Source organism: Scardinius erythrophthalmus (assembly GCF_964197995.2).
Source record: "Scardinius erythrophthalmus genome assembly, chromosome: 8".
NCBI lineage: Eukaryota > Metazoa > Chordata > Actinopteri > Cypriniformes > Leuciscidae > Scardinius > Scardinius erythrophthalmus.
This window is the reverse complement of record NC_138228.1, coordinates 45923295-45939030: the sequence shown is the minus strand read 5'-3', so window position 1 is coordinate 45939030 and position 15736 is coordinate 45923295. Positions and strand designations below refer to the sequence as shown.

Here is a 15736-nt window from a genome sequence, read left to right as displayed (position 1 = left end):
TGTTATATATATATATATATATATATATATATGAACTTTTTAGGCAATTGACCCAAAATATGAATTTAAACGTTCATTAATGTCTATTATTGTGATGAATCTGAATATGACAATTTTGTCAAAGGAAAATGTGTTTTAAAGAAAGACAAAAAAAAAACAAAAAAAAACGGAAGAAAATAAATCTAAAGTCAATATCATAAGAATTGTTCTCATCTACAGTCTTGCTCCCCACATCAATCGCTGGACACTTGTTTGATGTGGTAAAGTCCTGAATGTTTTTGGAGAGGAGCGCAGACAGTGATTGGAGAGGGTGGGACTCCAGCAAGTGCGCTTTATCCTTCCTCTCCAAAGACGATCCAGGTACACACCGATCTGACAGCCCACCGCAGACAGCCTTCAGCGAATCCACCGAAGAACGGTAAGACAAAAGTCTGCTTTCATTCCTCTACTGATGTTTTGCTGTAGTAAACGGGTTTATAGTACAGTCTCTGAGCGCGTAAAACCATCAGGCACTCGTGCGCTTCGCTCTCAACTCGCTTTTTGGATCAGGATGAATCGCGCCGTTTTTCACAAAGCTCAAAACTGACACACTGTGAGGAATCTGAATGTGACGTTTTGATAATAACAACAGTCTTTTCATCTGAGAAAAGTTTATTTTTGACTTTTGAAGTCTAATATTTATCTTTGTAAACTTTATGAAGAAAAGGGAAAGATGTTTTTCGATTTTACATTCTGTGTTCTGTCTGTTTAAAGTGCTATTAAAATTACATGAAATTGATATAAAACGACTTTGCATAGTTTATAGGCTACTAACACAGAAAAGTTAAATTCTTTTCTACATTTGCTATTTTGAATAGTGACATTAAATAAGAGACTGTTGTGGTAACCTCGGGAAGATCAATCTGTGACAGTCAACTCAACCTTTGACTGAGAGTCACATCAGTTGCCACGCTCTCTAAGCACTTCAAGATGTTCACTCTCTCTCTTTTACACACACACACACACACACACACACACACACACACACACACACACACACACACACACACACACACACACACACACACACACACACACACACACACACACACACACACACACACACACACACACACACTGCTGTTTTAGGTGAATCTTCAGTTGTTGGCCAGCTTGTCCATGTGTGCATCATGAACTCCCTCCAGAAACTGAATCCTCACAGCTGGGCTCCAGCTCCCGCTCCTGCTAATGCCCAGTTACTCTAGTAAAACAGTGATAACGGGGTGGCAGTGAGAGGACACTGACAGAATGAGAGGGGAGGGGGAAGAAGAGACACACACCAGGCACTGGACTGTCTCTGAAGAGGTCAATCTTTAGCATTGCTCTACAATTTAGCGACTTTGCCATGATAAAAAAGCGACTTTTTTGACTGATCTGTAGCCAGATCACCACATCATACTCCTTCCATTGTCTGACAGAATATATGTAAATGAGAACAGCTTTATTGAGCATTTGGATATACCCTATATTAGAGTAAAATACAGTATGTGAGCGCAGATTAGGAGAGAAAACGAATGCAAAGTGCAGAGAGTAGCGTCTTTTTTGAGCAGATTTCCATTGAAAGTAGTTGGCAAAGTTACTATTATTATTTATTACTACTATATTGAAACCAATTAATCCTTCCATATCTGGCTGTTTTGATATAATCTGCTTGGTGATGAACAAGATCTATTCTGTTTTCAAAAATTTGAGTAAATATTTAGGCTAGTATATACTCATAACTGGTTATATGTGTATATTTTAAATTATTTTAAAATTAAAATATGTATATATGTTTGATATCCAATTTTTTGTTTTGTATGTAAACTAAAACAGATTCCAGGTGTATTCTACAGTTGAGTATACAATAACGTTTTCTGTTAGGGTTAGGTTATAGTACTGCATTTAAACCCTAAAAGAAGATTAAGCAATGTAAGATAGCTAAGCAAACTTCTGTCAGGATCAGCCACTAACCAGCTTACCACTATTTTTATTAATTTATTATTACTTTAAAATGGACAGAGTCACTAAACAATTGCACAATCACTGAGTGTTTTCTTTTGCTGTCATGTAAATCTAAAACGCATGATGACTTTGCTTTGATTCTTCTGATCGCCACCCAGTCCGGTCGCTTAAGCAACATAACATTGCAATAGATTAACGCTCTATCGCTTCACCATCAGTTCCCGCCCTTCTGCTGCGTTCGGGTCGCCTCGTGTCATTTATATGTTTGAGTGGCAGGTTATTACTGATCCAGGTTAACCGCACGCCTGGCGGAGGCTTGTCTCTTGGATAAACAGTGTGTGATGGATTGAGGTCCGTGCCCTCTCGTGTGGTCATGTGTGTGTCTTGTCCGCAGGCCTCCATCACTGCAGCTCCAGCTCGTAGAATGAGTTACTACTTGGATCCAGTTTCCTCCTGTCAGGCTCTTCACCCGCCTGACTGTCTGGGTGTAATGGTAAGACCCCTCAACCTTTCTCCATAAATCAGCCCTGTTTGGCCTGAGCTGCCCACCACACCAGCCGTGTGTAAGAAGCAAGTGAACACACACCTCTGTTTGAAGGATTGCTTGACTCTGCGTTACAGCAAACATACACCCAGAATCTGTTTGCATGATTCAGTTCCAGTTAATCGAATGTATCAAACAGCATTCGTGGCATAGTGTTGGTTAATACAAACATCCATTTCCACTCGTTCCTCTTTTTCTTTAGTTTAGTGATGCACTTACAACGGAAGTGAATTCACACGCATTAAGATACTTCAATAGTATGGCCATAATAAATTAACTTGATGACTTATTTTTGGATAAAATGACGAGCAATTTTAAACCTTGAAACTGTAGAAAATAAAATAAGTAAACAAATATAATTTAAATTGTTTTAGAGCTCAGATAATACGTTTAGTAAGTATTAATTTCATTTTCAAGGTCTGTTTCTCTTCAGTTACCCTCTTTCCTTTGTTCTAGTTTTCCCGCCACTACCAGTTGTCATGGATACTCATTTAACAAGCACACCTGTTTGTAATTAAGTTCGTCACCTTGTGTATTTAAGTTCCTCTTTTCCTCACAGTCATGTCAGTGCATTGGACACTGTTTCATTTGTGGTCGTTGTTATTGCAGTGCCTGAGTTGTCGTTAATAAATCAAATTATATTTGAGTCGACTTCGCAGAGGTAGGGTACGTTTGCACGAAAACGGAGAAGTTTTTCCTTTGAGTTTTCCTTGTACATTCGACACCATTGTCAAAACGATCCCTGTTCACATGGATCCGCGAAAAAGACTAAACACGCTGAATTCTGCTGCCAGGCCATTAGATGGCGATTGAAACACTATAGAGATCTTCAGAGACTCGCGTTTTTGTTGTTTACACGGAGACCGTTTTAAAAAACTTGCACTTTGAAACCCGTTTTCAAATTTTTTTTACGTTTTTAGTTGAAAACTGTGTCGTGTAAACAGACCCTTAGTGTAGTCCCCTTAATTATATCATCCAAAAACTGGCACCATTTCACCATTTTAACTGCATATTTGTAATCTTGATTTTTTTTTTTTAAGAAAAAGAGGGATGGATCATTTTTTTTGGTGTAATCAATGCCACAAATGCTGTCGATTGAGCTTAGCATACAGAAAATCCCTTTAAATGTTCATTTTCAATTAAATCAAAAAGCTAATTTAAAGCATATATTTATTTTATGCATCATGTCACAAGAGTAATATTCTAGCCCTGTCACTTCACGTTTCTTGCATCCACGGCTTTCATATGCATTTATCAGAGCAGATGCAAAAGCAGCAGACAGGTGAATAGCAAAGCTGTTAAATGAATGTGAACCCAGGGGTGACACCAAATCTGCCCCTGAACGCTGAACATTGTTTGAACACAGAACGCTGCGTGTGGCTTCGAGCGCTACGGGCTTTTCTCGATGACAACATTTGAATAAATGCACAATACACAAGGTGCAAGAAGAATTAGTATGGGAATGCTTAAAGGGAAAAAACATTTACCTCCCTTTAACCCCCATCCACCCCGTCTAGGGGTCAGTGGGGTCGAGGTAGTTTGTTGGGCGCTTGTAAAAAGGCAACATTTTAACAGTCCTGGCGAGGAGTCAGACGGGGCATATTGGGATTCTGCGCAGGTGAGCGCAGAATCAAAGGTGTCTAATAAAGATTCAGGGAGGACATTCAGCCATCAGTATGCACAGACAGGGCTGTTAGTCTTTGAGCCGGAAAGGGTCGCATGCTAATCCACAGCGACTCAGCGTTCAGCTAATCTGCTCAGGTGGCCTCGTGGCTTTTGAAATCGAGACGCTTGTCTCCCTCTGTGGTCAAAGGCTATGCGGAGGGGGCTTCCCTCCCGGTTCATTCATTTACATGCGGCGAAGAAGAAAAGACATTCTCTGATCTCCTCTCCCCTCTGAACATCCCCTCCACCCCTCTCTCGCTCATGAAGAACCTGAAGAAGACAGACACATATTGTTGGTGTCATTAGCACTACAGTCTAAAAGAACAAGATTGCCTGGCGTTGTCGTTTCTGCTGAAGTGTCTGTTAACACGACACACTTAATTTGTCTTGAGGGTCGTACAAGAGCATTCTATAAAAATCCACTTCATCACGAAACCCACTCTTCAGTTCAGATGTGTCCAGTGCTTTAAGTGGCCCAAAAGAGGTGCCGGTAATCTGTTTTTTATTTATTTATTTTTTTTTTTTGCTGACTCCCCTCCTCCCCTGAGGTAACTATGGAAGCTTGTTTCCGCCACTGAATAATAAATAAATAATAATAGTTGCGACTTTTTATCTCACAATTGCGATATATCAAGTCAGAATTGTGACTTTTTTTCTCAGACTTGCGAGATATGAAGTCAGAATTGTGAGAAATAAAGTCGCAATTCTGAGATATAAAGTCGCAATTCTGAGATATAAAGGCGCAATTGGGATATATAAAGTCAGAATTGCATAATATAAAGTCGCAAAATACGTGTTATAAAGTCAGAATTGTGAGATATAAACTATTCTGAGAAAGAAAAAAAAAAGTCCGTCTTTTTTTTCCTTAGAATTTGACTTTATAGCCTATCTCACAATTGTGAGTTTATATCTCACATTTCTGAGAAAAGATGTCAGAATTCTGACTTTATAACATGCAATTGCGACTTTATTTCACGCAATTCTGACTTTATATCTCGCAATTCTGAGAGATGTAAACTCGCAATTGTGAGATAAAAAGTAGCAATTATCTTTTAAAATGTTTTATTCTGTGGCGGAAACAAGCTTCCATAGGTAACAACAACTATGAAGGTTTTATATACAGCAGTCAACAGACGACCTTGTAAAAAATAATAAATCCTTTATTAGTTTGTGGATTTGCTTGAGCTAGAAAGAGCTACTGAACATAAATAAAATGTGCAAAAGGGTATTGAAAAAATACCCTTAGAAAGAGCTACTGAAGAAAGAGCTACTGAACATAAATAATATGTGCAAAGGGGTATTGAAAAAACAGAGTCTGAAGCCAGGAGAGCATATTAAGTGTTCATATTTGTATTTTAACCGAGCAGCTATGGTTGCGTGTTTCACACACCCTCTCCGGACGTTGAGTTGTTGACAGCGGCAAAAGCGACGCATGCGCTTTTCACTTGTAAAACTCAAGGGTGTATGGGACGGGTAATGTAGTCTCTGCTCTCGGTGGGTCGAATTAGGAGGATAGGAAGCGGGCATTGTGAAGGGCGCTCTGAAAAGCGGCAGCGCAGCCAGAGGATTAAAACAGATGTGCAAATGAGCGTACCGGTACGCTAAAAGCACGTTCTGGGCGCACAGAGAGGTGGCGGTACGCTCAAGAGCTATATTTGGAAGTGGCGGTACTGAGTACCGGCGCGTACCGGCCCACTTAAAGCACTGGATGTGTCACATTTGCATTCAGGTTCTTTGGGTTGCAAAGCACATTGTACAAATAGTAAGTTACCTCTGGGATACTTGTGAACTGCATCCAAAAAGCGTGCAAAAATCAATCAATCAATCAATCAATCAATCAATCAATAAATAATAATAATACAAATCGAAAATAAAAAGTGTTTCTTTCACTGGCATGTGCCTTCTTTCACTGAAACGGATGGAACACATTATACAAAAATCAATATACATCAATGCTGCCACACCACTACTGCATCTATAGTGCAAAACAGACAGAACAACCACTGGAGTCCGATTCCGATTCAATTCCGATTCAAATGAGTCAGTTCTTTTAAGGCCCCATCCACACTACTGTGTTTTAGTTTAGAAACGGAGAATTAAAACGAATACGATCTCCGTCCACACCAGCGTTTTAGGCCATGTCCACACTAATACGTTTTCGTTTGAAAACGCATCTTTTTCTCTCCGTTAAGGCCTTCCGTCCACACTGAGAACGCACTTTTTGAAAACACACTCCAAAGCGTATACATTTGAAAACGCCGTTTTTGCATTGTAGTGTGGACTGTGAAACCGGAGAGATTTAAAAACGATGACGTAATTTTAGTCATGTGACGCATATTGTACCAATAGGTATTCACGTTTATACCAGTATTGTGCCTGTTATGTGCTATTCACTTTCACACTATTGCTAAAAATATTCTACATTGCACACTCTTCATATCACAGTCCTGCAAAGATGACAGAATTTACTCACATTTGCTGTCCTGCGGTAATACATGAGAACAGTCGCGTTTTAGACCAAACATATGGTGTCTGCGTGCGACCTGGACGCATCAGTGAATGGTGAGATATTTTACTAAATAAAATTATCCTGTCAGAAGAATTGCGCGATAACTTTATTATTTATTTTTCCATCTGAATCATATCAGTGAGCGTTTGTGGGGTTTTACACATGCGCAGTAAAGGTGAATTTAGCGTTTTCAGGCGTTTTTCAAAAGTTTCTCATCCACACTGAAACGTCCGAAAACGCTTGAAAACGCTATGTGGACGGAGAGAGTTTATAAACGAAAACGCCGTTTTCAAATGTATCCGGATTAATGTAGACGTAGCCTTAGCTGCGTATTAGACTTGATCTCCATCCACATTAAAACGACTGAAAACGCGGATCACGTGACCATTCACCAACACTGGGCATGCGCATGCCGGTGTGAACCTAGACACTTTTAAACATAGACTGTAAAAAATGCTTTCAAACATCAAAATGTCATTTATTAATATGTATTTGTGTCAAAATGACATATAAACATCTTTTCCTATTCTATTTTACCTGGAAACGTTTCCAACACACTTGCGTGTCGCATGAAAAATAGGCGTCGGTTCTATTTCTAGCATGTACGCATTTACCGCGTGAGCCGCGCCTGAGACGCGGCAGTTTCTTACTGTAAGAAACTGTTCCAGCGGGTGAAGTTTATTGGTACTGAATATTACCCGTGTATACTCCATCACTGATGACACCCAATCATAGAGCCGAGCGTGAGCCTCTGCGTCATCGTTTCTAAAGTCCTCCGTTTTGACCCGTCCACACTAAAACACCCTCCGGAGATTCAAAACGAAAAACGGGTCGGCAGCGTTTCTAAACTTCTCCGTTTTGGGTCTCCGTTTTTGCCGTTTTAGTGTGGACAGGAGGTGCAAACGTAGCAAAAGGTCTCCGTTTTTAAACGAAAACGCAGTAGTGTGGATGGGGCCTAAGTCTGAATGAAGTTCCTTTCTCACACCAACACTGTAATATAATAGGCTACTCCAACAGAGTTTCCAGCACTACTGCACCTACAGCGCGAAACAGACAGCACAACCTCTGGGATTGTGAACTGCATCCACAAAGTGTGCAAAATCATTATTATCAATCAATAAATTAATAATAATAATAATAAAAAAAAAACGACATTTCTTTCACTTGCATGTGCATTCTTTCACTATAACTCAACGCTCTCTCACAAGCAATTCATACGATTTGTCTAAACCCCAGTGATGGGTGGGTTTAGGGGCGGGGCCAGGGGTAGGTCATTGTATGAATTCATACGATTTAGCCACCTCGTAAAATACGTTCGAATTGCCGTTAGAACGGGTAAATACTCCATCAATGCTGCAACAACACTAGGTTACTGCATCTACAGGACAACCAGTGAAGTCCGACGATTCCCCAACAAATGAGCCAGTTCTCTTAAGTCTGAATGACGATTCTTTTATTATTTTGCCAATGCGGATGGAACACCGAATTAAAATACTATGACAGCGGGAAACAGACATCACAACCCTTGCAGTAAAACTGTCAAAATAATTGGTTTTAATATTACTGTTTAAAAAAGAGTCGTTTTTTCTTATTAGTGAGTCAAAGAACACATACAACACATGGCACTTCCCCGCCATTGACAGAAACTTCCGGCAATCCATGTTTTCACTGTTATATGGTAGGGGGTGCTATTACACATCTTCTGAAAGAGTACTGAATCTCTGGATCAAAACACAGGCGAAGAAAAAGCAGAAACAAGCGGTAGAAACATTGCTTATGCACATGTGATGTAAAATAACACCACCATCAAACAAGGACTGTGAATCTTTGGTGGTGTTAATGGACTCGATCTACTCCATCATCGTTCTAAATCGCAGTCTTTGAAAAAATAATTTCTCAGCTTTTTGTTCAGAATGTTGCTTTTTTATGAAGCTTACCCACATTCAAGTGTTGAAAAAAAAAAAAAACAACAAAAAACAATACAAATGTATTAAGCTAGAATAACAATTATTTATTTATTTTTTAAAGTAGAGGTTCAGATCTTTCTTTTGATATATTGCATGTTCAGATATTCATACAACAAAATAATCTGGGGGCCATGAAACTTTTGTGAAAAAAAATACTGGCAGTGGTTGGAAACGTTTTTTTTATTTTTTATTTTTTATTTTTTTACGCTGGTAGGGAACGAGTTAATGCACAAATAGTTTAATTGTTCCAGAATGAATGATGAGTCCGATCTTTTTAGTGAAGTGCACAAGACCGTAAGTGCATATGAAGTGTGTATTTTGGACTGAGCCAAACAGAGAGAGCAACCAGTGCAGTCCGATTCACGAACAAATGACCCTTATGAGTCGGTTCTTTTAAATGAATCAAAAAACTTAAAGCTCAACCAATGTAGTGATTCCTGAACGACTGAGTCTTACGAAATGCTTATTTTAGCGAATCAAAAAACTTACAGCACAACCAGTATGACTCTTACAAGTTCGTTCTTTTTAGTGAATAAAACACGTCCCAACTAACTAAGATCTAAATTAGTGTAGTTACTGGTTGTTCATATGACAATGTGTCGTTAAATATGCATTTAGTAGACATATTCAAAGATACTTGCATTTTATTAGTTCAGTATTGTTAAGGGACAATTATTAGATTGCGTTCATGCTGCCTCTAAAAAAAAACTGTGAAAAGTTTTGAGTACCAAACTATGCCTTAGAAAGTTCCAAATGAACAGTTAATGGATATGTTAAAGAATCTGAATCATTTTTGGAATCGGAACCACAATCACCAAATTCTTTCCGATTCCCATCCCTAGTTTTCTCTTTCTATAACTTGCGTTATCTTGGCTCCCTGATTTAGCCATGTCAATGGGGGCAGGGCTGGCATTGCCCTTTGCATCCCTCCTGTTCCTCATAAATCCTCCAGCCGTCCTCCCGGCTTCCTCCGTCTCTCCCTCAGCCATCATCTATATCTCTCTCCGCTCTCGACTTCTCGTCTCCAGTCCCCCTGACTCCAGCGGTGGACTCTCAGACACCCAACCATGATCCCCTCCAGCCCCCCGCCAATCCTCCACCGAGCACAGCTCTATAAAGCAGGACTTGGCTGATAACCTCAGTCTTGCCTGAACAGCAGCTTTATCAGATGAGCAGTCAGTCAGGCTGTAGACGCTTCCACGCACTAAACACAGCGCTGGAGACTCAGAGACCAGCGGATTCTGGCACCTCACACATCTCTCATCTGTTGAAGAGCCTTATAATAGTGGACACACTTTCTCTTTATTCTTGTCTTTACATTCTTCAGTATACAGGGACACTTTTATCCATCTCTTATGCCTGAAGATTTAGATATAGTTCACATGAAAATGAACTTATTTTAGGTAAATGCGGACTGGGTCTGTCAAGCTCCAAAAATGACCAGAAAAGCAGCATTAAAGAATCACAGAAGTGGCACATCTGATCTGTGACTCATCCAAATCTTCAATAGTTTCGTGTGATGAAAAGATTGGAATCTTTGTGGTTATTCATTGAAAATCTTGACGTCATGAAAAGTAGCCGAACAAATCATTCTTTTCTTTCTTTTTACTTTTTGTTTTTTTAATCCAGTTCTTCAAATGACTAATTCAAAATTGAGTTAATGGTCCGGTGACTGCATTTAAAAGGACACGATTATTAATGAATATGTCTTAAATGTTGGTCTATCGTATGACTTTAGATGATTTTCAGTATGCTGCAATACTTTTAAAACTCCAGTCTATTTAACACTTTAATTTAAGGTGATATGGTTACACATTGCTACATGTACTTTGTGCATATTTACAAGTAACTAACCCTAAACCAAACTCTGTAACTGTAACTCTAGTTAATTCATATTACTCAGTACTTTCTAAGTACAATGTAACTACGTCAACTTAAAATAAAGTGTTACTTCATTCTCAGATCATTGTGATTTCATGCACTGAAAAAAGTGTAAGAAATTGTTGTAAATTTCACAAATAATTACAAAGAAACAGCAAGTAACACATTTAATTAAATTAACTATTTATAGATTTTGGGTTTTATAAATGTTATGTGTAATTTATAATGTCTGCTATGCTATAAGTTCTGTTATTCAATTTTGAGCTTTAAATGACTACATGCTGTATCTTTAAAGGGGTGGTATAATGCCCTTTTCACAAGATGTAAAATAAGTCTCTGATGTCCCCAGAGTGTGTGTGTGAAGTTTTAGCAAATGAGCTGCTGCTCCCGGCACAGGGGGCGGAGCTTCAACAGCTTGTGTCCTTTTACCTCACACACACATGCACTGAAAATTTCAACAACTTTTACCCTTTTATGTTCAAACCGGAGTCAGACAATGATGGAGAGACTCGAGAAGAAGTGACAACATGTAGAAGCAACAGGACGTTTCTGAATGGTTAGTTGATGAATGTATGTAGCTTATGTGTAGTTATCTTCTAGTCATTGATTAGCATATTCTGTCTTGATAATCTATAAATCGTGTTCAGGGGGCGGGGTTTATGTAAATTTTAGGGTTAGTGATGTCACTAACCCATGTAGTCCCTACCAGCCGTTTGTTGTAGTCCTTAAAAAACAATTTCTTTAAAAGCAAATATCTCCCTTTGCTTTGAACTTTGAGCGTTGCAACTTTGCAGATGTTGTTTATGCTCAAACAGCAACATTACACACTAACTAAAGTTAGAAAAAGGGAAATCATAATCAACCAACCCTTTAATTTTACAGTTCCACACAGATGCTCTAAATGAACTAGCCATGGCATCTGTGGCAGGACACACGTCAAATTACTATTTGCATCGCAACCAGTCATGCTGAACACTTTGGTCTCGATAAATCATATCAAAGAGAGCTCGCAGCTTCTTTGGAATGGAAACCTATCTTATTTGCAGACAGATAACATTTCAGACAGATAAATCTAGAGCAGGCGTATGCGCTTGCCCTGCATTAATGCTGATTTATTCACCACAAAGATGCTTTAGATATGCTGATACCAGTTAACCTGTTCCTGTACCCAGCAGCTCACAACATGAATCAAAACCCCACTGAAAATGGGACATCGTTTTCGAGTCATGCGTGTGCCTCTAGATTGCATATCAGTTTTCTAAAGCAGAGTGAACAAGAATGCACAATAGTTATGCTTTGGCCACAAAAACCGCATTGTTTCGTCAATCTTAAACATTCTTTTCAAGAAGTTGACCGAGACTGTCAACAACCCAAGGACAATGAGTATTTACTGTACACTCACAATCTTCTACACAATTACATGTGATGGCATGTGCTTTAGGCCAAAGGAAGTTGATTCGACTATTTCAATGGACCTTTATGTTACAAATTGATTTGTATGAGGTATTTTCCCTTAGAATAGCCCGTATTCGGAAAACATCCCGCAGATGAAGAACTGTTCGAGGTTGGCTGGATGTTTTAGTGGACAGCGTGAATCAACAATTAGCTTCTCCATGTTTACTGGCTTCTTTATTGGTATATTAAAGGCCAGAGTTGATCCTTGATCAGCATACTTTCTGTAAAAGAGAAAACATTGATTGATATTTTAGTTTAGACTCATAAATAATCAGCCATTTGTTTTGTTTTGAGTATATCATGAGAAATCAAACTTTCCTCTGAGATAAAAGAGCTTGATGTACTATGAAAACATACAAAATGATAGAAATGTGGTTGACTTTGTTTTAGGAAAATGAAATCATTACAATCCGACTTTAACTGTTGATGCGCCAGCACACGCAAAGAGCCTGTTATTGAAGAAAAGGGCGTTTGAACACGACATTGGAGCTGACAGAAAACCCTACAGCCTACATTTACATATGCAAATGTTTCTTAGAAAAGAAAAAAAAACTTCACTAACATTATAAGAGGACTTCAGGAAAATCCAAAACTAAACAAAATGTGGTATGACCCCAATAAGGAACCGGTTGACTCAGCAGTTCTCTAGTGTGTCTCTTTCTTTTCGTCTCTTCTTTGAGTGTCTGACTTCCCCTTCTCCTGGCCTGACGTCAGAGTCCCACCGAGATCAAACGAGCGAAAATGCTTCTCAAGCGCTTTGCCTCAACAGAAACCCAATCTGTCTCGGGCCACACAGGGAATTTCATATGTAAAAATCTTTGCTGATCACCGGTGGCAATCGGTCATGAATGAAACCCCTTGAAAGACAAGAGAACCTTAAGGTTTTTTTTACATATGATTTTTAAATACTTTTTTTTGTGTGTCAATTGATGTGTGTCAATATATATATTTCCATCACGATTCTGTGCTTGAAGTGCTGCAGAATTAACCGACCATCTCTGTGGCTTTCCCAGTAAAAATGAGCATCGCAGCTTTATTGTTTGCAGTAGTTTGTGCGTCTGTTTTGTCTCCGTAGAGGACGAGTGGCGGGATGGCAGTTTCTCTGGTCCCACACACACAGTCTCCCGCAGTTTTCCACCCGGCTCCACCCAGACCGCTGTACGCCCATCACATCACCCTGCAGGAGGTGCCCAACGGACCCGAATACGGCCAGAACGGTGAGAGACTTGTGCTGGGATGAGTGTGTGCATGCAGGATATAAAGGGGGACAAGGGCAACGCTTACCATATATTTTCTGAAAATTATTATCAAATGATGTTTGGACAGTAATCTTCACATCATTTAATATTTTATACTTTGTGTATGATTTACCTGTCCTGGATTATGAAGTCAACAGTATACAGTAGGCCTACCGGTCAAAAGTTTGGAAACATTTCTATTTTCAATGTTTTTAAACCTTTTGTTACAATATTCACTACCGTTCAAAAGTTAGATATTAATACTTTTAGTCAGCAAGGATGTGTTAAATTGATTAAAAAAAAAAGTTGTTAGAAAATATTTTTATTTTGAATAAATGCTGTTCTTTTTAACATTTTATTCATCAATGTATCCTGAAAAAAGCATCACAGGTTTCAAAGAAATATTAAGCCGCAGAACTGTTTCCTACATTGAAAATAACTGAGTTCAATTCATCATATTAGAATTATTTCTGGAGGATCATGTGACACTGAAGACTGGAGTAATGATGCTAAACATTCAGCTTTGCATCACAGATATAAATTGTATTTTAAATTATATTCAGATTTTAAATTGTAATAATATTTCACAATATTACAGTCTTTTTCTCTGCATTTTTGATATAATAAATTCAGGCTTGATGAGCATAAGAGACTTCTTTCAAACATTAAAAATAGTAAGGTTTCCAAACTTTTGACCGGTTCTATGTGTGTGTGTGTGTGTGTGTGTATATATATAAATGTTAAATTAAATATATAATTAAATATATATGTTAAATTATAAAAAATGTTATTAATTATTTAATAATAATTCATTAAACCAAGTATTTAAATGTATTATTTGAATTATTTAAGGTATAAAATATTGAATTTAATTTATTATTATTATTATTTTTTTATCTTCTTCTGTTATGCACAATTCATCGATTCATGTAATTTCCAAATTCCAGGTTTTATTATATACTTGCTCTACTTTTAAAATGACTTTCCTTTTCGGGTGACATCACAAATCTCTTTCTATCGGTCCAGTCATTTCCTGATCGATAAAATCACTCCATCCAACACTTTATCTCATTGAAAATCCCGTTTCACTGCAAAAGTTTCATATTTGAGAAGTGAATTGTGCTGCGAGTTTCACGCCGCTGCACGGCTCAGAACGAGGTCAATACACTCTTGACACAATATAAAGTTGAGGACTGTTTGGCGTAAAACAGATCTTTGTGTGTGCAACTGTGCAACGTGCATGTGCGCGCAAACACACACTTCAGTTTTTGAGGAGGAGGAAACTGTGAGGCATCTGGTAAAAGCATCTCTTTGGGGGTCAATGTCCCTGTCATCCCCCAGAGAACAATGTTTTCTCTGCCACACTCAGTGTGTGTGTGTGTGTGTGTGTGTGTGTGTGTGACGTTAGATGGGGGAGGTGACTGCATGCTCTGGATTTTTTGTCCTGGACATTTTTTTTTTAATGTTTATTCAAAATGAGTACATTCCTCCCAGTGTTTGACATCAGCCTCCCTGCTTTTTAAAATGCTGGAAAAAGTGGCGACATGCACCATCTGTATGTATGTGTGTGTGTGTGTGTGTGTGTGTGTGTGTTGGAGTGGATACAGCAGTGGCACCAACTGTCAGTTGACACCTCCCCAAACGGGACACAAGGCCACAAGGGTGCAAGGGCGCAAGGGCTCAGTCCTTTTCCCAAGCCTCAGGGCCCCTCGGGGAGCTCGAGTGGGATCGGACCGGGTCGGGTTTGATGGGATTTGCTGATGTTTGTTGCTGGAGACACTCACTAAAAGCCTCAAGCTTCGCCTGAGTATGTTGCACCATCATAAACATTGTCAACTGGAAAGAAACGACCTCTTGAACTTTTCCTCGGAGGTGATGCGTGTGAGGGCCGAGCGCTGTGAACGCTCTGATGTTCGGTGTTTTATTTAATCCGACGGCCCCGTGTGTTTAGAGGGTTTTCAGGAGGCAGAAACATGCCAGCAGAATCCAGAAATGCCGTTTCTCGGTTGTTTCTTTAGTCATGGGCGAGGCACAGTTTAGTCAAGACTAAACCAGCGAACGAGCCTGTGTGAGACGGTAACCTCAAAACACACTCTTGAACTGTCATCCAAGCCACCGCATGCAGAAACCGTTGGACTGCGACAGCTGTTAGTCAGACTGAAACCTCGTCTGGAGCCGTTACTCTGACTTCTTACCTGATACTTTCATCTAAAGTCATCAGACAAGCATGAAAACAGTTGGAATAATGCAAACTTTGTTTTTTTTTAAAGAAAGGGTTGTTACTTTAATACACTTTGTGTTGGACCATTAAGCGTGTATTTAAATACATGACATACAGTAGTAATCAGAACATACAGTAAAGTATGTTTTAGTTTCCCAGTCAGTACATTTGTATATTTTAACCATTTTTCAAAGTAGTTTTGTCAAAGTACCAACTTCGATATCAAGTCTGTTCTGAAATGAAAAATAATGTGATGATCCCAGCTCTAGCATT

At 39.0% G+C, this 15736-nt stretch overlaps 1 protein-coding gene across 4 annotated transcripts in view; it reads left to right on the top strand.

Annotated features, from left to right (window-relative positions):
• Positions 1-302: 302 nt before the first annotated feature.
• Positions 303-15736, top strand: part of ets1 (v-ets avian erythroblastosis virus E26 oncogene homolog 1) — a 53659-nt gene continuing 38225 nt past the window's right edge. For all 4 annotated transcript variants that reach the window (XM_081371979.1, XM_081371978.1, XM_081371977.1 and 1 more), the window contains exons 1-3: positions 303-418; positions 2378-2476; positions 13080-13221. In XM_081371979.1, coding sequence (XP_081228105.1) covers positions 2408-2476; positions 13080-13221 — 211 coding nt within the window. In that variant the 5' untranslated portion in view covers positions 303-418; positions 2378-2407. The remainder of the gene's footprint in view (positions 419-2377; positions 2477-13079; positions 13222-15736) is intronic.